Source organism: Anolis sagrei, chromosome 13 (genome assembly GCF_037176765.1).
Source record: "Anolis sagrei isolate rAnoSag1 chromosome 13, rAnoSag1.mat, whole genome shotgun sequence".
Taxonomy (NCBI): Eukaryota; Metazoa; Chordata; class Lepidosauria; order Squamata; family Dactyloidae; genus Anolis; species Anolis sagrei.
The window spans coordinates 13,659,747-13,684,152 of record NC_090033.1 but is presented as its reverse complement, the minus strand read 5'-3'; the positions used below and the strand labels follow the sequence as shown (position 1 = coordinate 13,684,152).

General features: G+C 40.9%; 1 protein-coding gene across 4 annotated transcripts in view; it reads right to left on the bottom strand.

Moving 5' to 3' along the window:
- The window catches only part of CHD5 (chromodomain helicase DNA binding protein 5), a 105,290-nt gene extending 81,255 nt beyond the window's left edge, over positions 1–24,035 (bottom strand). For 3 of the 4 annotated variants that reach the window (XM_067472800.1, XM_067472803.1, XM_067472802.1), the window contains exons 1-7: positions 23,846–24,035; positions 20,687–20,814; positions 12,005–12,199; positions 9,715–9,833; positions 7,770–8,017; positions 7,559–7,683; positions 1,506–1,629 (exon numbers count right to left, since the gene is read on the bottom strand). In XM_067472800.1, the coding sequence (XP_067328901.1) occupies positions 1,506–1,629; positions 7,559–7,683; positions 7,770–8,017; positions 9,715–9,833; positions 12,005–12,199; positions 20,687–20,814; positions 23,846–23,918 (1,012 nt within the window). In that variant the 5' untranslated portion in view covers positions 23,919–24,035. The remainder of the gene's footprint in view (positions 1–1,505; positions 1,630–7,558; positions 7,684–7,769; positions 8,018–9,714; positions 9,834–12,004; positions 12,200–20,686; positions 20,815–23,845) is intronic. The other variant, XM_067472801.1, reaches the window with a different exon arrangement.
- Positions 24,036–24,406: the final 371 nt, after the last annotated feature.

Below are 24,406 nucleotides of genomic sequence, written 5' to 3'. Positions count from 1 at the left end.
TTATATTATAACTGTTCCTATTACATCTCCAGGCAGTGAGCAATCGAGGCCAGGGAGCACCACCCGGGCAAAGGATGTCTCCAAAACAGCAAATCATTCAAAGGGAGCAAAGGCCAAGCTACTTCTATAATAATAATAATAATAATAATAATAATAATAATAATATATTATTATTATTATTATTATTATATTATTATTATAATATAAATATAAAATAATATATATATTATAATATAATTATATTATTATAATAATATAATATAATTATATTATTATATTATTATTATAAAATTATATTATGATTAATAATAATCATAATATAATTTTATAATAATATATTATTAATTATTATTATAATTAATTATATATATATTATTTTATATTTATATTATAATAATATAATAATATAATTTATTATTATTATTATTATTATTATAGAAGTAGCTATAATAGTAGTCACAGTTATAATATAATTAATATTATAATATATTATAATATAATTATATTATTATAATAATATAATATAATAATATTATTATATTATTATTCTAAAATTATATTATTATTATTAATATAATTTTATAATAATATATTATTAATTATTATTATAATTAATTATTATATTATTATATAATAATATATTACAATATTAATTATATTATAACTGTGACTATTATGTCTCCAGGCAGTGAGCAATCAAGGCCAGGGAGCACCACCCGGGCAAAGGATGTCTCCAAAACAGCAAATCATTCAAAGGGAGCAAAGGCCAAGCTACTTCTATAACAACAACAACAACAACATCAACAAGGACTGGTCTGTGGCATAGCTAGTTAGTAGCCAGGTGCATTAAATCACTACTGAGTTCAAAGTCAACCCAGATCGGAGTGAGCTCCCGACCATTAATAGTCTAGCTTGCTGCTGACCTATGCAGCCCGAAAGACAGTTGCTTCTGTCAAGTAGGAAATTTAGGTGCCGCTTTATACAGGGAGGCTAATTTAACTAATTTACGACACTTATGCATAATAGTTGTATGAGTTTAAATACTTCCTTGCAATAATTTCAGGGACAATTAACATGGCAACATAAGATGCTAATTCTTCCAGCAGCGTGCAGAAGAATGAGGAAGTATTCCAACAAAGGACTCAGTGTCATAAAATGGACTCATTGCCCCCAGCAGTGCAATGGGTTAAAACCATTGAAACCAACAGGTCAGAGGTTTGACTCTGGAGAGAGCATTGATGAGCTCCCTCTGTCAGCTCCAGCTCCCCATGCAGGGACATGAGGATGGTAAAACATCAATCATCCGGACGTTCCCTGGGCAATGTCCCCTGGGCATCCTTGTTGTTGTTGTTCTCTCACACCAGAAGCGACTTGCAGTTTCTCAAGTCGCTTCTGAAATGAAAAAAAAAATCCATAAATATAATTATATTATTATAATTAATAATAATATAATTTTATAATAATATAATTATATTGTTAATTATGATAATTGATCTCTAGCGTACTTTTCTTCTTCTTCTTCCTCTTCTTGCCCTTCTTGCTCTGGCCGGAGGAGGCCTCGGACCGGACCGACACGCTGTGGATGCTGGCGCTGTCCAGATCCGACTCGTCCCGCTCTTCTTCCTCGCTCTGCAAGGAAAAGCAGAGTGTAACACGATTTTTGTTCCTGGGTGATAAGCGTCATTCCCTAATTGGTTCTATTAGTAAGAAAGTTACTGGAGTAGAACAACTCCCTTCAAAGTCAGGACCACACAATCGAACAGGAAATAACACTTTCAAACCAGGAACAGAAACATTTTTCAATCTTTTCTTTTCATCATGTAATAGTCGCACCCCCTTTATTTGATTTAAAAAAAAGAAATATAACATTTTTGTTGCATAGTGTAATGCAGGCATGGGCACACAATTTAACGAGAAATAACACTTTCAAACCAGGAGCAAATATTTTCCCATTTTTTTCATCATGTAATAGTCGCACCTCCTTTATTTGATTTTTAAAAAGAAATATAACATTTTTTGTTGCATAGTGTAATGCAGGCATGGGCACACAATTTAACGAGAAATAACACTTTCAAACCAGGAGCAGAAACATTTTTTCAATCTTTTTTTTTCATCATGTAATAGTTGCACCCCCTTTATTTGATTTTTTAAAAATAACATTTTTGTTGCATAGTGTAATGCAAGCATGGGCACACAATTTAATAAGAAATAACACTTTCAAACCAGGAGCAAATATTTTCCCATTTTTTTCATCATGTAATAGTCGCACCCCCTTTATTTGATTAAAAAAAGAAAAATAACATTTTTTGCTGCATAGTGTAATGCAAGCATGGGCACACAATTTAGCAAGAAATAACACTTTCAAACCAGGAGCAAATATTTTTCCTTTTTTTCATCATATAATAGTCGCACCCCCTTATTTGATTTTTAAAAAGAGATATAACCCTTTTTGTTACATAGTGTAACGCAGGCATGGGCAAACTTCAGCCCTCCAGGTGTTTTGGACTTCAACCCCAATAAAGGGACTATTACATGATGAAAAAAAGATTGAAAAATAATTGCTCCTAGTTTGAAAGTGTTATTTCTTGTTAAATTCTGTGCCCATGCCTGCATTACACTATGCAACAAAAAGGTTATATTTCTTTTTAAAATCAAATAAAGGGGGTGCGACTATTACATGATGAAAAAAAGATTGAAAAATGTCTATCTGCTCCTGGTTTGAAAGTGTTATTTCTTGTTAAATTGTGTGCCCATGCCTGCATTACACTGTGCAACAAAAACTGCTATATTTCTTTTTTTAAATCAAATAAAGGGGGTGCGACTATTACATGATGAAAAAAAAGATTGAAAAAATGTCTATCTGCTCCTGGTTTGAAAGTGTTATTTCTCATTCAATTGCGTGCCCATGCCTGCATTACACTATGCAACAAAAATGGTCGTGTCAGGAGCAACCTGAGAAACTGCAAGTCGCTCCTGTTGTGAGAGAATTGGTTGTCTGCAAGGACGTTGCCCAGGGGACGCCCGGATGATTTGATGTTTTTATCATCCTTGTGGGAGGCTTCTCTCATGTCCCCGCATGAGGAGCTGGAGCTGATAGAGGGAGCTCATCCGTCTCTCCCCGGATTCGAACCTGTCGGTCTTCAGTCCTCCCGGCACAGAGCTTTAACCCACTGCGCCACCGGGGGCTCCATGATAAAGGGGGTGCGACTATTACATGATGATGTAATTGAAGCCCAAAACACCCGGAAGGTTGAAACTTGCCCATGCCTGGTGTAATGGTGTTGTAGTTCAGCCTGTGATAGTGTCTGATCTTCATGATGTTAATGGGGATGAAGGCTTTTATGGCGAGAGGCCCAACGTGTCTTGTGAATGGAGTGTTTCTCCTGCAGATTCATAAGGTCACATTCCTGGGAGAGGCCCTCAACAGCCTTGAGAAACAACTTGGGATGATTTGTCAGATGCAGAATTTATTTGATCTAGGCCCTTCTATCACTATTATTGTTATTATTATTATTAAGATGAATCATATTACGATATGATTACACTATGTATTACACTATGTAACAAAAAGGTTATATCTCTTTTTAAAAATCAAATAAGGGGGTGCGACTATTACATGATGAAAAAAAGATTGAAAAATGTTTCTGCTCCTGGTTTGAAAGTGTTATTTCCTGTTCGATTGTGTGCCCATGCCTGCATTACACTATGCAACAAAAAATGTTATATTTCTTTTCTAAATCAAATAAAGGGGGTGCGACTATTACATGATGAAAAAAAGATTGAAAAATGTTTCTGCTCCTGGTTTGAAAGTGTTATTTCCTGTTCGATTGTGTGCCCATGCCTGCATTACACTATGCAACAAAAAATGTTATATTTCTTTTCTAAATCAAATAAAGGGGGTGCGACTATTACATGATGAAAAAAAGATTGAAAAATGTTTCTGCTCCTGGTTTGAAAGTGTTATTTCCTGTTCGATTGTGTGCCCATGCCTGCATTACACTATGCAACAAAAAATGTTATATTTCTTTTCTAAATCAAATAAAGGGGGTGCGACTATTACATGATGAAAAAAATGGAAAAATATTTGCTCCTGGTTTGAAAGTGTTGTTTCTTGTTCAATTGTATGCCCATGCCTGCATCCTTCTACTCACCTGTTAAGGGTGAGTTTATTGTGCTTTCCCACCATAAAGATGGAAGGGGGTTGGACTAGGTGGTCTTTAGATGCCCCTTCCAGCACTATTCTTACTATTATTAATATTAATATTGTTGATATTAATAATAATATTGTTATTGTCTGTTGGGAGTGAGTTGATTGTGCTTTCCCTCCACAAAGGCAGTAGGGGGTTGGACTAGATGGTCTTTAGAGGTTCCTTCCAGCACTATTTTTACTATTAATATTATTTAGACTGGATGGCCATCATCTGTTGGGGGTGCTTTGATTGTGCCATCCTTCCATGAAGGCAGAAGGGGGTTGGATTAGATGGCTTTTAGAGGTCCCTTTCAACTCTATGATTCTATGAAAGGAGTCTTAGTCACCCCGAGCCAAACATGAGCCAACAGTGTGGGATGCTGTACCTGAAAAGGCCAATGCCATTTTAGACACTGAGAGAAAACCAATGGGAACTGATATGTCACTTTCCCACCCTCGTCTTATACTCGAGTCAATGCATTTTCCCAGTTTTTGTGGTAAAATTGGGTGCCTCGGCTTATATTCGGGTCGGCTTATACTCGAGTATATACTGTAATAAGAGTGAAGATAGAAAGCAAGACTTTTATAAACAGAGACAAATTTCTCAGTCGCAACAAAGGTCAAGTCATCGGCAGGAAAAGAGAAATGCTTTCCTTTCGATTCTGGGGTCAAGAAAAGCTTTATATTGAAACGAGGTAAAGAATTAGCCCAGTCTCGTCAATGTTGGAATTTCATGACGGACTTGTTTCCAAGTGTTCCTAGTTTCACGAGTTAATGCATTTTCCCAGTTTTTGTGGTAAAATTGGGTGCCTCGGCTTATATTCGGGTCGGCTTATACTCGAGTATATACGGTAATAAGATAGAAGATAGAAAGCAAGACTTTTATAAACAGAGACAAATTTACCAGTCGCAACAGAGGTCAAGTCATCTGCAGGAAAAGAGAAATGCTTTCCTTTCGATTCTGGGGTCAAGAAAAGCTTTATATTAGGCTTGGGCGGTTTCGTTCGTTAATTTCGTAATTCGTTATTAATTCGTATTTCAATTAGCTTACGATCCAATATTGAGCCATGCAGGAATAGTGTGAGGAGTAAATTAGATTCGAAACAATTTTTTCAATTTATTTCGTAATTATTTTGTAATTATTTCGTAATTATTTTGTAATTATTTCGTAATTATTTTGGCATGTCTGGTGCAAGTTTTATAGTTGTTGTTTGTTTGATCACACCAACAGTCAACGACAGAGGGAGAGGGAAGCTTCAGAAGTTCCTCCTGTCCCATTTGGAGGTTTTTTTAGCATATTGCGCAATCGCGTCCGCCATTAACGAATCGATTCGTAATTTTACAAAATTTCCTAAATTTCAAAAAATTTTAGAGGTAAATTTCGGAATTATTTAAAAAAACGAAACGCAAGGGCCCCCTAAAAACAAAACGAGTTTAGAACCAAATTATTCCGTGGTTACCCAAGCCTATAAGAGTGAAGATAGAAAGCAAGACTTTTACAAACCGAGACAAATTTCTCAGTCGCAACAGAGGTCAAGTCATCTGCAGGAAAAGAGAAATGCTTTCCTTTCGATTCAGGGGTCAAGAAAAGCTTTATATTGAAACGAGGTAAAGAATTAGCCCAGTCTCGTCAATGTTGGAATTTCATGACGGACTTGTTTCCAAGTGTTCCTAGTTTCACGAGTTAATGCATTTTCCCAGTTTTTGTGGTAAAGTTGGGTGCCTCGGCTTATATTCGGGTCGGCTTATACTCGAGTATATACGGTAATAAGAGTGAAGATAGAAAGCAAGACTTTTACAAACAGAGACAAATTTCTCAGTCACAACAGAGGTCAAGTCATCTGCAGGAAAAGAGAAATGCAAGAGAAATGCTTTCCTTTCGATTCAGGGGTCAAGAAAAGCTTTATATTGAAATGAGGTAAAGAATTAGCCCAGTCTCGTCAATGTTGGAATTTCATGACGGACTTGTTTCCAAGTATTCCTAGTTTCACGAGTTAATGCATTTTCCCAGTTTTTGTGGTAAAATTGGGTGCCTCGGCTTATATTCGGGTCGGCTTATACTCGAGTATATACGGTAATAAGAGTGAAGATAGAAAGCAAGACTTTTACAAACAGAGACAAATTTCTCAGTCACAACAAAGGTCAAGTCATCTGCAGGAAAAGAGAAATGCTTTCCTTTCGATTCTGGGGTCAAGAAAAGCTTTATATTAGGCTTGGGCGGTTTCATTCGTTAATTTCGTAATTCATTATTAATTTGTATTTAAATTAGCTTACGATCCAATATTGAGCCATGCAGGAATAATGTGAGGAGTAAATTAGATTCGAAACAATTTTTCAATTTATTTTGTAATTATTTTGTAATTATTTTGTAATTATTTCGTAATTATTTTGTAATTATTTTCGCATGTCTGGTGCAAGTTTTATAGGTGTTGTTTGTTTGATCACACCAACAGTCAACAACAGAGGGAGAGGGAAGCTTCAGAAGTTCCCCCTGTCCCATTTGGAGGTTTTTTTAGCATATTGCGCAATCGCGTCCGCCATTAACAAATCGATTCATAATTTTACGAAATTTTGTAAATTTCGAAATTTTTTAGAGGTAAATTTCAGAATTATTAAAAAAACGAAATGCAAGGGCCCCCTAAAAACAAAACGAGTTTAGAACCAAATTTTTTCATGGTTACCCAAGCCTAGAGTATATACGGTAATAAGTAGGCTTGGGCGGTTTCGTTCGTTAATTTCGTAATTCGTTATTAATTCATATTTAAATTAGCTTACGATCCAATATTGAGCCATGCAGGAATAGTGTGAGGAGTAAATTTTTCCGTGGTTACCCAAGCCTCGTAATAAGAGTGAAGATAGAAAGCAAGACTTTTACAAACAGAGACAAATTTCTCAGTCACAACAAAGGTCAAGTCATCTGCAGGAAAAGAGAAATGCTTTCCTTTCGATTCAGGGGTCAAGAAAAGCTTTATATTGAAACGAGGTAAAGAATTAGCCCAGTCTCGTCAATGTTGGAATTTCATGACGGACTTGTTTCCAAGAGTTCCTAGTTTCACGTACCAAGTTTTGCCATGCTCCTGATCTGTACACTGGATTTCTATGCTGCCTTGTTCTATGGATTTTCTACCCTTGGGTCTTGTGTTTCACCTTAGTGCCTTGAAACTCATGGACTATCTTTTATCTTTGGACTATAGTATTTTTACCATTTTTACTCCTTTGCTTATATACCTCCTTCTATAAATTTCTTGCTGATTTTACCAAACTGTGGTGTTTAAGGACATGTCCCTGCTCTGGAGTACAACAAATGGAAGAACCCACACTTTGGGTGGCAGCGCTGAGATCACCCATGCCATGCTATGCTATTCTCACCGAAGAGCCCTTTTTCCTCTTGCTGGCGATCCCTCCAAAGCGGAACTTGAGAGACGCCGGCTTCTTGGCCTTCCCCTTCTTCTTGTTATCCTTGGCGCTCTTGACCTTCTTCTTGACACCAGGACCTATGGGAAGAGGAGGCAGGGATGAGTGGGATTCCTCATTCCGCAGAGCTAAAGTTCAGACTAAAAACCAGAACGGATTCCGTTACCTTTGCCTTCCTTGGTTTTGGCTTTCCGGATGGCTGGGAGGGGTGGGGTCAGCAAGGGTGGGGCTGGGAGGGAGGGAGGGTTGGGCGCAACAGCCACAGTTTCCACGGCCGCAGCTACAGCCGCCGCTGCAGCTGCAGCAGAGCTTCCTTTGAAAGGGTTGTTGGCGCTGAACTCCCTCCACTTGGCGCCCAGGACAGTCATCATCTTCGACATGGGTATCTTGGGGTTCCTCTTGGCCACCAGTGGCCTGGAGAAGAAGAAGGAGAAGAGGAAGAGAAGAAGGTGGAAAAAAGACGTATTAGAAGAGGAGGCGAAAGACGTGACAATAAAAATGGGTAAAGAAGGAAGAGAAGGAAAGAGGGAGGAAAAAAGGGAGAGATGAAGGAAGCAAGGGAAAAGGGAAAGAGGGAGGAAGGATTTAAGGGATGAAGAAATGAGGGAAGGAAATAGTGAAAGAAGGAAGGAAAGGAAAGAGGGAGGAAAAAAGAGAGAGAGGAAGGAAGCAAGGGAAAAAAGGAGAAGGGAGGAAAGGAAAAGGGAAAGAGGGAGGAAGGATTTAAGGGATGAAGAAATGAGGGAAGGAAATAGTGAAAGAAGGAAGGAAAGGAAAGAGGGAGGAAAAGAGAGAGAGAGGAAGGAAGCAAGGAAAGAAAGAGGACGCGTTTAAGGGAGGGACAGAGGGAAGGAAGGAAGGGAAAGAGGGAGGGAGGAAAAAAGATTTAAGGGAGGAAGGAAGGAAGGAAGGATGAAAGGAGAGATGAAAATGGAGAGACGAAGGAAGCAAGAAAAGGAAGGGGAAGGGTTTAAGAGAGGGCGGAAAGGAAGGAAGGGAAAAGGGAAAGAGGGAGGAGGAAGAGTGTAAGGGATGAAGGAAGGAGGGAAGGAAAGAGTGAAAGAAGGAAGGAAAGGGAAGAAGAAGGAAAAAGTGGGGGGAGAAGGAAGCAAGGAAAGAAAGAAAGGGGAAGGGTTTAAGAGGGGGAAGGAAGGAAGGAAGGGAAAAGGGAAAGAGGAAGGGAGGAAGGAAGGATTGAAGAGATGCAGGGAGGAGGGAAGGAAAGAGTGAAAGATGGAAGGAAAGGAAAGAGGGAGGAAAAAAGGGAGAGGTGAAGGAAGCAAGAAAAGAAAGGGGAAGGGTTTAAGGGAGGGACAGAGGGAAGGAAGGAAGGGAAAAGGGAAAGAGAGAGGGAGGAAAAAAGATTTAAGGGAGGAAGGAAGGAAGGAAGGAAAGAAGGAAGGAAGAAAGGAGAGATGAAAATGGAGAGATGAAGGAAGCAAGGAAAGGAAGGGGAAGGGTTTAAGAGGAAGAGGGAAGGAAGGGAAAAGGGAAAGAGAGAGGGAGGATGTAAGGGATGAAGGAAGGAGGGAAGGAAAGAGGGAGGAAAAGGGAGAGATAAAGGAAGCAAGGAAAGAAAGGGGAAGGGAGGAAGGGAAAAGGGAAAGAGGGGGGGAAGGAAGGAAGGAAGGAAGGAAGAGAAGGAAAGGGGGATAGGAAAAAAAGGAGGAGAAAGAAGTCAGACAAATAAAGAGGAATGAGATTGGGGAAGAGGAGATACAAAGGAAAGAAAAAGGAGGAGGAAGAGAAGTAGGATGATATTGGAAGAGGAAGAGGAAGGCGTGAAAGGAAAAGATGGGGAAAAGAAAGGGGACTGGAAAGAGAAGGAAAAAGGGAGAGGAAAAAAGTGGGAGTAAAAAGCAAGAGAAATTGGAGAGAAGAAGATAAAAGAATGGAAAGAGAAGGAAAGAAGGAGAGGAAGAGAAAGGTAGAGAAGAAAAGAAGAGAATGGGAGAGATGAAGAAGAAATGGAGAAGAAAGAAAAAGAAGGGGAAGAAGAAGGAAGAGGGGACCATGAAGAAAAGGAAAGGATAGGAAGAAGTGGAAGAAGGAGGAGGAGAGATGGGAAGATGTGAGGTCATTGTGATGGGACAAGAGGAAATAAGGCCCACCTCAAGAATTGGCTGAAGGCCTTGTAGTTGGTCAGCATGTGGTAGTCCTCCTCGGAGAAAGCGTAGTCCACGTCGTCCAGGCCCCATTCCTCCATCAGTTGCGCAGACGTCTTGGGTTCCTAGGCAAGAGAAAGAGGCCTCTGCACTCTGGGATAGAGAAGGCTGAGCACCTTGCATACTATATTACATAGGAATGCATTGTTTGTACCTCCAGTGTGTGGAAAAATACAGTTCTAATGGACATGTGTTCACTGCAGAGTATATTGAAGCGTTAAGAGAATGGAGATGTGATCCTAGAGGGACAGCTAAGTCATTTCCTGGCTTGTATGTGCTCTTCCTCTTTGCCATGTACTTGCACTCGGCCATCTTTAATCTACCGCCATACTTGTCGTATAAGTGTCTTGTTATGATTACAAGTATTCTGACCTATAAGTATTTATATGTAGCAACGACTGAAGAATAATCCCCCAAAGGAGTTTGGATGAAAGGCAGAGTTCAAGCTGGTGAGCAAGGTCAGAGGCTGTGTGTAATGAATTTGCTGATCTCTGCAAGATTTTGGGTGTATAGCTCTATGTTCCCATGTGGCAGATAGGGAAGACTGAGTACAGTTAGGAGAGCAACAGCGAAGACAAGATCATTTGCATATGGGAAGCCGATTGGTCCTATGCAGATTAGTGTAGGCCCAGGATTTTTTTTAAAAAGGCTCTGAGGCCAGAATGACAGTTGAGAAGAGCTGAACGTTCTAAAGGGGCGGAGTTAAGTTTAAAAAGAGGTAGTTAGAGTTGGAGAGAAAAAGAAATGACAGTTAGTTAGGAATGGCTGCTTGTGAAGTGAGTTAGGAATGGCTGCTTGTGAAGTAAGTTAGGAATGGCTGCTTGTGAAGTGAGTTAGGAATGGCTGCTTGTGAAGTGAGTTAGGAATGGCTGCTTGTGAAGTGAGTTAGGAATGGCTGCTTGTGAAGTGAGTTAGGAATGCCTGCTTGTGAAGTGAGTTAGGAATGGCTGCTTGTGAAGTGAGTTAGGAATGCCTGCTTGTGAAGTGAGTTAGGAATAGCTGTTTGTGAAGTGAGTTAGGAATGGCTGCTTGTGAAGTGAGTTAGGAATGGCTGCTTGTGAAGTGAGTTAGGAATGGCTGCTTGTGAAGTGAGTTAGGAATGGCTGCTTGTGAAGTGAGTTAGGAATGCCTGCTTGTGAAGTGAGTTAGGAATGGCTGCTTGTGAAGTGAGTTAGGAATGGCTGCTTGTGAAGTGAGTTAGGAATGGCTGCTTGTGAAGTGAGTTAGGAATGCCTGCTTGTGAAGTGAGTTAGGAATGGCTGCTTGTGAAGTGAGTTAGGAATGGCTGCTTGTGAAGTGAGTTAGGAATGGCTGCTTGTGAAGTGAGTTAGGAATGGCTGCTTGTGAAGTTAGTTAGGAATGGCTGCTTGTGAAGTGAGTTAGGAATAGCTGTTTGTGAAGCAGTTAGGAATCTGTGTGTGAAAAGAAGTAGTTAAGAATCCCTGTCTGAGAGAGAGAGAGAGAGTGGGGAATCTCTGTTTGATAGAAGAGTTAAAGTGGTGGCTTCGTCGACGTGTGAGTCAATAGGGTAATATGACAGGACTCTAGGCTGCCTCAATAGGCGTAGAGTGTCCAAACCCCTACTCCCCCTTCTCTTCTGCTTTGCTTAGGTCTCTTGTGGCAAAGACAACATGTCCCCCTACCACATCATTCATTCCATAAAAGCAGATTTTGGGATATTAACTTCCTAAATAATTGGACTCTTGCAGAAAAGACAACATGTTCCCCTACCACGTCATTCATTCCGTAAGAGCAGATTTTGGGATATTAACTTCCATAATAATTGGACTCTTGCAGAAAAGACAACATGTCCCCTACCACATCATTCATTCCATAAAAGCAGATTTTGGGATATTAACTTCCTAAATAATTGGACTCTTGCAGAAAAGACAACATGTTCCCCTACCACGTCATTCATTCCATAAGAGCAGACTTTGGGATATTAATTTCCATTATAATTGGACTCTTGCAGAAAAGACAACATGTTCCCCTACCACGTCATTCATTCCATAAGAACAGACTTTTGGATCTTGACTCATAATCTAACTCTTGTGGCAAAGGCAACATGTTCCCCTACCACGTCATTCATTCCGTGCGAGCAGTCATGCCATCTTATCTTCATATTTTCATTATTCTTCCTCTTGTTGTATATGCCTGTGTTGTGATTTTGTTGATGTACGCCAATAAAGGCTATGCATGTGTGTATAACAACAACAACAACAACACTCAAAATTACCTTCAACCCTCCATCTTCATTGTCATCTTCCTCTTCCTCCTCCGCCTTCTTCTTTCGCTTGGCCTTTTTCTCCTTCTTCTCTTTCAGCTTCTTCTTCTTCTTCTTATTGGGGGAATAGTCACTGCCTTCGCTCTCCGATTTCTCCCTCAAGACTAGTTCCTCCTCGTTTTCAGGGATTTCCAAATCGAAGCTTCCCTACATTTCCAAAAAAAAAATGGGAACAGATTGGAGAAAAGAAGGAGGAAGGATGAAAAGGAAAGAAGGGAAAATCCCCCCTTCATCTGAAATACAAAACCATGTTGTCGGAAGGAAAGAGAGCCATTTTGAATATCTTTGTTACAGTCCTTCTGCCTATCTAGAGACATTGAAAAATTATAATAGTTGAAATTTTTAATTCCTATTTTTAAATAAAAAAAGGGGGTGCGACTATTACATGATGAAAAAAAATTGAAAAATATGTTCCTGGTTTGAAAGTATCATTTCCTGTTTAATTGTGTGGTCCTTATTTGGAAAGCAATTGTCACACTCCATAAACTTTGTTTTGTCACTGCCACAATATTCATCAAGAAACTATAGCCAAAAAAAGGGGGTACGACTATTACATGAGGAAAAAAATGAAAAATGTCTGTTCCTGGTTTGAAAGTATTATTTCCTGTTTAATTGTGTGCTCCTTACTTGGAAAGCAATTGTCACACTCCATAAACTTCATTTTGTCACTGCCACAAGCTATGCCAAATTGGTTGAAATATTCATCAAGAAACTATAGCCAAAAAAAGGTGGGTGCGACTATTACATGATGAAAAAAATTGAAAAATTTCTGTTCCTGGTTTGAAAGTATTATTTCCTGTTTCATTGTGTGGTCCTTACTTGGAAAACAATTGTCATACTCCACAAACTTTGTTTTGTCACTGCCACAAGTTATGCTGAATTGGTTGAGATATTCATCGAGAAACTATAGCCAAAAAAGGGGTGTGTGACTATTACATGATGAAAAAATGAAAAATTTCTGTTCCTGGTTTGAAAGTATTATTTCCTGTTTAATTGTGTGGTCCTTACTAGGAAAGCAATTGTCACACTCCATAAACTTCATTTTGTCGGTGCCAAAAGCTATGCCGAATTGGTTGAGATATTCATCGAGAAACTATAGCCAAAAAAGGAGGGGTGCGACTATTACATGATGAAAAAAATGAAAAATTTCTGTTCCTGGTTTGTAAGTATTATTTCCTGTTTCATTGTGTGGTCCTTACTTGGAAAGCTGTTGTCACACTCCATAAACTTTGTTTTGTCACTGCCACAAGCTATGCTGAATTGGTTGAGATATTCATCGAGAAACTATAGTTAAAAAAGGGGGATGCGACTATTACATGATGAAAAAAATGAAAAATTTCTGTTCCTGGTTTGTAATTATTATTTCCTGTTTCATTGTGTGGTCCTTACTAGGAAAGCAATTGTCACACTCCATAAACTTCATTTTGTCGGTGCCAAAAGCTATGCCGAATTGGTTGAGATATTCATCGAGAAACTATAGCCAAAAAAGGAGGGGTGCGACTATTACATGAGGAAAAAAATGAAAAATGTCTGTTCCTGGTTTGAAAGTATTATTTCCTGTTTAATTGTGTGCTCCTTACTTGGAAAGCAATTATCACACTCCATAAACTTTGTTTTGTCACTGCCACAAGCTATGCCAAATTGGTTGAAATATTCATCAAGAAACTATAGCCAAAAAAAGGTGGGTGCGACTATTACATGATGAAAAAAATTGAAAAATTTCTGTTCCTGGTTTGAAAGTATTATTTCCTGTTTCATTGTGTGGTCCTTACTTGGAAAACAATTGTCATACTCCACAAACTTTGTTTTGTCACTGCCACAAGTTATGCTGAATTGGTTGAGATATTCATCGAGAAACTATAGCCAAAAAAAGGTGGGTGCGACTATTACATGATGAAAAAAATGAAAAATTTCTGTTCCTGGTTTGAAAGTATTATTTTCTGTTTAATTGTGTGGTCCTTACTAGGAAACCAATTGTCACACTCCATAAACTTCATTTTGTCGGTGCCACAAGCTATGCCGAATTGGTTGAGATATTCATCGAGAAAATATAGCCAAGAAACAGGGGGTGCGACTATTACATGATGAAAAAAATGAAAAATTTCTGTTCCTGGTTTGAAAGTATTATTTCCTGTTTAGTTGTGTGGTCCTTACTTGGAAAACAATTTCACACTCCATAAACTTCATTTTGTCGCTGCCACAAGCTATGCTGAATTGGTTGAGATATTCATCGAGAAAATATAGCCAAAAAAGGAGGGGTGCGACTATTACATGATGAAAAAAATGAAAATTTTCTGTTCCTGGTTTGAAAGTATTATTTCCTGTTTAATTGTGTGGTCCTTACTTGGAAAGCAATTGTCACACTCCATAAACTTTGTTTTGTCACTGCCACAATATTCATCAAGATACTATAGTCAAAAAAGGGGGTGCGACTATTACATGAGGAAAAAAATGAAAAATGTCTGTTCCTGGTTTGAAAGTATTATTTCCTGTTTAATTGTGTGCTCCTTACTTGGAAAGCAATTGTCACACTCCACAAACTTCGTTTTGTTGCTGCCACAAGCTATGCCGAATCAGTTGAGATATTCATCGAGAAACTATAGCCAAAAAAGGGGGGTGCGACTATTACATGATGAAAAAAATTGAAAAATTTCTGTTCCTGGTTTGAAAGTATTATTTCCTGTTTAATTGTGTGGTCCTTACTTGGAAAGCAATTGTCACACTCCATAAACTCTTGTTTTGTTGCTGCCACAAGCTATGCCGAATCGGTTGAGATATTTATCGAGAAACTATAGCCAAAAAAGGGGGGTGCGACTATTACATGATGAAAAAATGAAAAATTTCTGTTCCTGGTTTGAAAGTATTATTTCCTGTTTAATTGTGTGGTCCTTACTTGGAAAGCAATTGTCATACTCCACAAACTTTGTTTTGTCATTGCCACAAGCTATACCAAATTGGTTGAGATATTCATCGAGAAACTATAGGCAAAAAAAAGGGGGATGCGACTATTACATGATGAAAAAAATGAAAAATTTCTGTTCCTGGTTTGAAAGTATTATTTCCTGTTTAGTTGTGTGGTCCTTACTTGGAAAGCAATTGTCACACTCCATAAACTTCGTTTTGTCGTTGCCACAAGCTATGCAAAATTGGTTGAGATATTTATCGAGAAACTATAGCCAAAAAACAGGGGGGTGCGACTATTACATGATGAAAATAAATGAAAATTTTCTGTTCCTGGTTTGAAAGTATTATTTCCTGTTTAATTGTGTGGTCCTTACTTGGAAAGCTGTTGTCACACTCCATAAACTTTGTTTTGTTGCTGCCACAAGCTATGCCGAATCGGTTGAGATATTCATCGAGAAACTATAGCCAAAAAAAGGGGGTGCGACTATTACATGATGAAAAAAAATTGAAAAATTTCTGTTCCTGGTTTGTAAGTATTATTTCCTGTTTCATTGTGTGGTCCTTACTTGGAAAGCAATTGTCACACTCCATAAACGTCATTTTGTCGCTGACACAAGCTATGCCAAATTGGTTGAGATATTCATCGAGAAAATATAGCCAAAAAAGGAGGGGTGCGACTATTACATGATGAAAAAAATTGAAAAATTTCTGTTCCTGGTTTGTAAGTATTATTTCCTGTTTCATTGTGTGGTCCTTACTTGGAAAACAATTGTCATACTCCACAAACTTTGTTTTGTCACTGCCACAAATTATGCTGAATTGGTTGAAACATTCATCGAGAAACTATACTCAAACATACTATAGTAGGATATCCCTTGTGCAAAAACAACGTTTGTGCAGTTTAATAAACTTTCCCCATGTTTTCATGATAAAACCAATTAGGAAATGATATTGACAACCCAGGAACAAAAATTGTGTTACATTGTGTAATCTATCTATATAAATAAACATGTAATGTTCGTTTGTGATATTCACAGAACTCAAAAACCACTCGGGGAATTGACACCAAATTTGGACACAAGACACCTAACAACCCAATGTATGTCCTTCACTAAAAAAAACTGATTTTGTCATTTGGGAGTTGTAGTTGCTGGGATTTATAGTTCACCTACAATCAAAGAGCATTCTGAACCCCACCAATGATGGAATTGAACCAAACTTGGCACACAGTTCTCCCATGAACAACAGAAAATACTGGAAGGGTTTGGTGGGCAGTGTCATTTGGTTTGGGAGTTGTAGTTCACCTACATCCAGAGATCACTGTGGACTCAAACAATGATGGATCTGGACCAAACTCTACAAGAATACTCAGTATGCCCAAATGTGAACACTGGTGGAGTTTGGGGGAAATAGAATCTTGACATTTGGGAGTTGTAGTTGCTGGGATTTATAGTTCACCAACAATCACCGAGCATTCTGAACCCCACCAACGATAGAATTGGGCCAAACCTCCCTTCTGTCCTTCCTTCCTTCCACTCTCCCTCCTTCCCTCTATCCTGTCTTCCTCCACCCTTTCCATTTCTTCTGTCTCTTTCCTCCTTCCTCTCTCCTTCCCTCTTTCTTTCCTTCATCCTTCCCTTCCCTCTTCCCTCGCTTCCTTCCTTCCTTCCTTCCTTCCTCTCTCCCTCCTTCCCTCTATCCTGTCTCCCTCCACCCTTTCCGTTTCTTCATTTCTTCTGTCTCTTTCCTCCCTCCTTCCTCTCTCCTTCCCTCTTTCTTTCCTTCATTCTTCCCTTCCCTCTTCCCCCGCTTCCTTCCTTTCTTCCTTCCTCTATCCTTCCCTCTTCTCTTATTTCCCTCCTCCCTCTCTCCATCTCTCCTCCCTCCTTCCCTTTCTTTCCCTCCTTTTTTCCCTCCATGTGGGCCACAGCAACGCATGGCAGGGGACGGCTAGTATATACATATATATATACACATACACATACACACAGACACACACACACACATATACACAAGCACACACAAGAATGCACATACATATACACATGCATACATACATACATGCACACATATACATATAGACATACATATACACAAGCACACACACACACACAGAAATACACATACACATACATACAGACACACACACATATACACAAGCACACACAAGAATGCACATACATATACACATGCATACATACATGCACACATATATAGTATATACATATAGACATACATATACACAAGCACACACACACACAGAAATACACATACATACAGACACACACACATATACATATAGACATACATATACACAAGCACACACACACACAGAAATACACAAATACACACACACATATACACACACACATATACACCCACATATCTATCTATCTATCTATCTATCTATCTATCTATCTATAGATATATGCTAACACAAATATATACACACATACACAAATATATTCATACACATAAACACATATATACACACACACAAAACATATACACAGACTGGGCCACAGCAACGTGTGGCAAGAGACAGCTAGTATCTTATAATTATATAATTATACATATAGACATACATATACACAAGCACACACACACAGAAATACACACATATACACACACATATATACACCCACATATCTATCTATCTATCTATCTATCTATCTATCTATCTATCTATCTATCTATAGATATATGCTAACACAAATATATACACACATACACAAATATATTCAAACATAGATATATGCTAACACAAATATATACACACATACACAAATATATTCAAACACATAAACACATATATACACACACACACAAAACATATACACAGACTGGGCCACAGCAACGTGTGGCAAGAGACAGCTAGTATAATTATATAATTATACATATAGACATACATATACACAAGCACACACACACAGAAATACACACATATACACACACATATATACACCCACATATCTATCTATCTATCTATCTATCTATCTATCTATCTATCTATAGATATATGCTAACACAAATATATACACACATACACAAATATATTCAAACACATAAACACATATATAGACACACAAAAAACATATACACAGACTGGGCCACAGCAACGTGTGGCAAGAGACAGCTAGTATCTTATAATTATATAATTATACTAGCCGTCCCCTGTCACGCATTGCTGTGGCTCAGTCTGTGTATATGTATTTTGGATATGTATATATGTGTATATATGTGGTTTTACGCAAGCATTGTAATGTATTATTTTTAGCTTTTAAAGTCCCTTCTGCTGTGTTTTTCAGTGTTTTTGTGAGCGATGGTCACTTGTTGGCCTGAGAGGTGTCTTGTGTCCAAATTTGGGGTCAATTCGTCCAGTGGTTTTGGAGTTATGTTAATCCCACAAATGAAAATTAGATTTTTATTTAGATAGATAAGAATATATAATATAATATAATATAATCTATATATATATAAATGTTCTGTGCATAATGAGTACCTTAAAAACAAAAGAACCAGTGAACGAAATCACACCAAATTTGGCAACAAAACGTCTCACAACACAAGGAGTGACCACCACTCAAACAAATTATGATTTTGTCATTTGGGAGTTGTAGTTGCTGGGATGTATAGTTCACCTACAATCAAAGAGCATTCTGAACTCCACCACTGATGGAATTGAACCAAACTTGGCACACAGGACTCCCATGACCAACAGAAAACTCTGGAAGGGTTTGGTTGCCATTGACCTTGGGAGTTTGGGAGTTGTAGTTCACCCACATCCAGAGATCACTGTGGACTCAAACAATGATGGATCGGGACCAAACTTGGCACAAGCACTCAATACGCCCAAATATGAACACAGATGGAGTTTGGGGGAAATAGACCTTGACATTTGGGAGTTGTGGTCACTGGGATTCGCAGTTCACCTACAATCAAAGAGCATTCTGAACCCCACAAATGACAGAAATGGGGCAAACTTCCCACACAGAACCCTCATGACCAACAGAAAATACTTAAGGCCATCCATTCCAACTCCCTTCATCGGGGCAAGAAAACGTAATCAAAGCCCTCCTGACAAAGAGCCATCCAGCCATAGATATAGATAGATAGATAGATAGATAGATAGATAGATAGGGAGTTGTAGTTGCTAGGATTTATAGTTCACCTATAATCAAATAGCATGATAGAATTGAACCAACCAGGGCATACAGGACTCCCATGACCAACTGAAAACACTAGAAGGGTTTGGTGAGCATTGAATTTGAGTTTGGGAGTTGTAGTTCACCTACGTCCAGAGACTACCATGGACTCAAACAATGATGGATCTGGACCAAACTTGACACAAATACTCATTATGCCCAAAGGTGAACACTGGTGGAGTTTGGGGAAGATAGACCTTGACATTTGGGAGTTGGAGTTGCTGGGATTTATAGTTCACTTACAATCAAAGACCATTCTGAACTTCACCAATGATGGAATTGAACCAAATGTGGCACACAGGACTCCCATAAACTACAGTAAACACTAGAAGGGTTTGGTGAGCATTGACCTTGAGTTTGGGAGTTGTAGTTCACCTACGTCCAGAGACTACCATGGACTCAAACAATGATGGATCTGGACCAAACTTGACACAAATACTCATTATGCCCAAATGTGAACACTGATGGAGTTTGGGGAAGATAGACCTTGACATTTGGGAGTTGGAGTTGCTGGGATTTATAGTTCAACTACAATCAAAGAGCATTCTGAACTCCACCAATGATGGAATTGAACCAAATGTGGCACACAGGACTCCCATAAACTACAGAAAACACTAGAAGGGTTTGGTTGCCATTGACCTTGAGTTTGGGAGTTGTAGTTCACCTACGTCCAGAGACTACCATGGACTCAAACAATGCTGGATCTGGACCAAACTTGGCACAAATACTCATTATGCCCAAATGTGAACACTGGTGGAGTTTGGGGAAGATAGACCTTGACATTTGGGAGTTGGAATTGCTGAGATTTATAGTTCAACTACAATCAAAGAGCATTCTGAACTCCACCAATGATGGAATTGAACCAAATGTGGCACACAGGACTCCCATAAACTACAGTAAACACTAGAAGGGTTTGGTGAGCATTGACCTTGAGTTTGGGAGTTGTAGTTCACCTACGTCCAGAGACTACCATGGACTCAAATAATGACGGATCTGGACCAAACTTGGCATGAATATTCCATATGCCCAAATAGGAACACAGATGGAGTTTGGGGGGGGGGGGGGGAGATAGACCTTGACATTTGGGAGTTGTAGTTGCTGGTATTTATAGTTCACCTACAATCAATTTGAACCCCATCAACGAAAGAATTGGGGCAAACTTCCCACCCAGAACCCCCATGACTAACAGAAAATACTCAAGGACATCCAACCCAACTGCCTTCACCAGGGCAAGAAAACGTAATCAAAGCCCTCCTGACAAAGAGCCATCCAGTCATAGATATAGATATGATTCACACACAGAGAGAGAGATATAGTATCCTAGATTTGAAAGGGACCCCTAAAGAAGGACAATTATGTGTTGAATGTTCCAGAGTAGGCAAACCAAACAATCTGTGTTATGAAGGAGTCGAGGCAAAACTTTCAGCACCACGGACAGAGATTTCAGGACCATGGACAGGGAAGGAGGCCCCCATCCCCTCTTTCCAGAGCAAGGCTTCCCACCCTTTCCTTGACTCCACTTTACCTCCTTCTTCTTCCGCTTGACTTTGGAGGCCTTGGCTTCCTTGGTCTTCTTCGGCTTCTTCTTCTTCTTCAGCAGCTCCTCGTTCGGGTAGAAGTCCTCCAGAGCTTCCAGGAGACCCTCCTCGTCTTCTGGGAAAAGAAGGAAGGAGCGGAGATCAGGGAAGGAAGGGTCAGGTGAAAGGACTCTGTCACTCCACAGAGAGGGAAGGGACCCCCAAAGGGCATCTGGTCCAACCCCCTTCTGCCATCCAAGGAGGAAGGGAAGGAGAGAAGGTGGGAGGAAGGAAAGAGGGAGGGAGGAAATAGGAGTAAGAGAAGAAAGTGAGGAAGGGAGGAAAGAGGGAGGAAGGAAAGAAGGAAGGAAGGAAGGAAGGAAGGAAGGGGGAGGGAGGGAGGAAAGAGGGAGGAAGGAAAGAAGAAGGAAGGAAGGGAGGGAGGGAGGGAGGGAGGGAGGGAGGGAAAAGGGAAAGAGGGAGGGAGGGAAGGAAGGAAGGAAGGAAGGGAAAAGGGAGAGAGGGAGGGAAGAAGAATTTAAGGCATGAAGGATGAGGAGATGGAAAAAGTGAAAGGAGGAAGGAGAGGGAGGAAAGAGGAAAGGAGGGAGGAAGAAAACAGGGAGGAAAGGAGGAAGAAGGAAGGAAGGAAGGAAGGAAGGAAGGAAGGGGGGGAGGGAGGGAGGGAGGAAAGAGGAAAGGAGGGAGAGAAGAAAGTGATAGGGAGGGAGGAAAGAGGGAAGAAGGAAGGAAGGAAGGAAGGAAGGAAGGAAGGAAGGAAGGAAGGAGGGAGGAAGGGAGGGAGGGAAAAGGGAAAGAGGGAGGGAAGAACGATTTAAGGCATGAAGGAAGGGGAGATTGAAAAAGTGAAAGGAGGAAGGAAAGGGAGGGAAGAAAGAAAAAGGGGGAGATGAAGGAAGCAAGGAAAGAAAGGGGAAGGGAGGGAGGAAAGAAAGATTTAAGGGATAAGGAAGGAGAGAAGGAAGAAAGGAAGGGAGGGAGGGAGGAAGGGAGGAAAGAAGGAAGGAAGGAAGTAGAGACAAAATGGAGAGATGAAGGAAGCAAGGAAAGGAAGGGGAAGGGTTTAAGAGAGGGAGGAATGGCAGGGAAAAGGGAAAGAGGGAGGGAGGAAGGGTGTAAGGGATGAAGGAAGGAGGGAAGGAAAGAGTGAAAGAAAGAAGTAAAGGGAAGAAGAAGGAAAAAGCGGGAGACAAAGGAAGCAAGGAAAGAAAGGGGAAGGGTTTAAGAGGGGGAGGGAAGGGAGGAAGGGAAAAGGGAAAGAAAAAGGGAGAAAGGAAGGATTGAAGAGATGCAGGAAGGAAAGAATGAAAGAAGGAAGGAAAGGAAAGGGGGGAAGGGAGAGGCGAAGGAAGCAAGGAAATAAAGGGGAAGGGTTTAAGAGGGAGAGGGAAGGAAGGAAGGGAAAAGGGAAAGAGGAAGGGAAGGAAGGATTGAAGAGATGCAGGGAGGAGGGGAGGAAAGAGTGAAAGAAGGAAGGAAAGGAAAGAGGGAGGAAAAAAGGGAGAGGCGAAGGAAGCAAGAAAAGAAAGGGGAAGGATATAAGGGAGGGAGGGAAGGAGGGAATGAAAGAGGGAGGAAAAAAGGGAGAGATTAAGGAAGCAAGGAAAGAAAGAAAGGGGAAGGGAGAAATAGAAAAGGGAAAGAGGGAGGGAGGGAAGGAATGAAGGAAGGAAGGGGAAAGGCAAATAGGGAAGGAGGATGTAAGGGATGGAGGAAAAAGGGAAAGAAAGAGTGAAAGAAGGAAGGGAAGGAAAGAAGAAGGAAAAAGGGAGAGACGAAGGAAGCAAGGAAAGAAAGGGGAAGGGAGGAATGGAAAAGGGAAAGAGGGAAGGAAGGGGAAAGGCAAAGAAGGAGGGAGGATGTAAGGGATGAAGGAAAGAGGGAAGGAGTGAAAGAAGGAAGGAGAGGAAAGAAGAAGGAAAAAGGGAGAGGCGAAGGAAGCAAGGAAAGAAAGGGGAAGGGTTTAAGGGAGGGAAAGGGGGAAGGAAGGAAGGGAAAAGGGAAAGAGGGAGGGAGGAAAGAAAGATTTAAGGGATGAAGGAAGGAGGGAAGGAAGGAGGGAAGAAAGGAAGGAGGGAAGGAGAGATGAAAAGGGAGAGTCGAAGGAAGCAAGGAAAGAAAGGGGAAGGGTTTAAGGGAGGGAAAGGGGGAAGGAAGGAAGGGAAAAGGGAAAGAGGGAGGGAGGAAAGAAAGATTTAAGGGATGAAGGAAGGAGGGAAGGAAGGAGGGAAGAAAGGAAGGAGGGAAGGAGAGATGAAAAGGGAGAGTCGAAGGAAGCAAGGAAAGAAAGGGGAAGGGTTTAAGGGAGGGAAAGAGGGAAGGAAGGAAGGAAGGAAGGGAGGAAGGGAGGAAGGAAGGAAGGAAGGAAGGAAGGAAGGGGAAAGGCAAAGAAGGAGTGTGGGATGTAAGGGATGAAGGAAGAAGGGAAGGAAAGAGAGAGGAAAAAAGAGAGAGATGAAGGAAGTATGGAAAGAAAGGGGAAGGGAGGAAGGGAAAAGAGAGAGAGGGAAGGGAGGGAGGGAGGGAGGGGAAAGGCAAAGAAGGAGGATGTAAGGGATGAAGGAAGGAGGGAAGGAGTGAAAGAAGGAAGTAAAGGAAAAAGGGAGAGACGAAGGAAGCAAGGAAAGAAAGGGGAAGGGTTTAAGGGAGGGAAAGAGGGAAGGAAGGAAGGAAGGAAGGGGAAAGGCAAAGAAGGAGCGGGGGATGTAAGGGATGAAGGAAGAAGGGAAGGAAAGAGGGAGGAAAAAAGGGAGAGATGAAGGAAGCAAGGAAAGAAAGGGGAAGGTAGGAAGGGAAAAGGGAAAGAGGGAAGGGAGGGAGGGAGGGGAAAGGCAAAGAAGGAGGGAGGATGTAAGGGATGAAGGAAGGAAGGAAGGAAGGAAAGAGTGAAAGAAGGAAGGAAAGGAAAGAAGAAGGAAAAAGGGAGAGGCGAAGGAAGCAAGGAAAGAAAGGGGAAGGGTTTAAGGGAGGGAAAGAGGGAGGGAGGGAGGGAGGGAGGGAGGGAGGGAAGGAAGGAAGGAAGGAAGGAAGGAAGGAAGGAAGGAAGGAAGGAAGGAAGGAAGGAAGGAAGGAAGGAAGGGGAAAAGGAGTGAAGGAGTCCCAGGTGTGACCCCAGGTGTGACGCCTCCCCTTAAAGCCAGGCTCACCGGAGAGGCCCGGGGGGAAAGGGATGCCCTTCTCCTCTTCCTCCTCTTCCTCTTCCTCCTCGTTTCCTCGCATGGCTCCTTCCCTCTCTTTCTCTTCCTCCTCCTCCTCTTCCTCACGTTGCGCTGCGGAGGGCGAGGCTGCGAAGATGGCCGCGGAAAACGCCCAGGAAGCTCCCTTTGGGGTTCAGGGGAGGGGGCTCCCCTCTTCTTCTCTACCAGGGAAGGGGGTCCCCAAGCCGGAGGGGAAGGCTCCTTCCTTCCTTGTTGCCTTTCCTTCCTCCCTGGCTTCCTTTCCCCCAAAGGAGAGGGATTCTGCCCCAGCCTCCGCGCCTGCGCTGACGTCCAGTCTGGTTGCCTTGGCAACCGCATCCCATCCCGGATTTTTGTTTGTCCTTTTCCGAGGGAGGGAGGGGACCTGGCCTCCTCTCCCACCCCCCCCCCCAAATTGAGATTAGGAGCCCCCCAAAAGGTGTGGGAAGCCCTGCGACAAAAGTCGCATAAAGGTCGCAGCAGGAAAGGGGAGGTGGGAGGTGGGTTGGGGGAGACTCCACGGGATGGGGG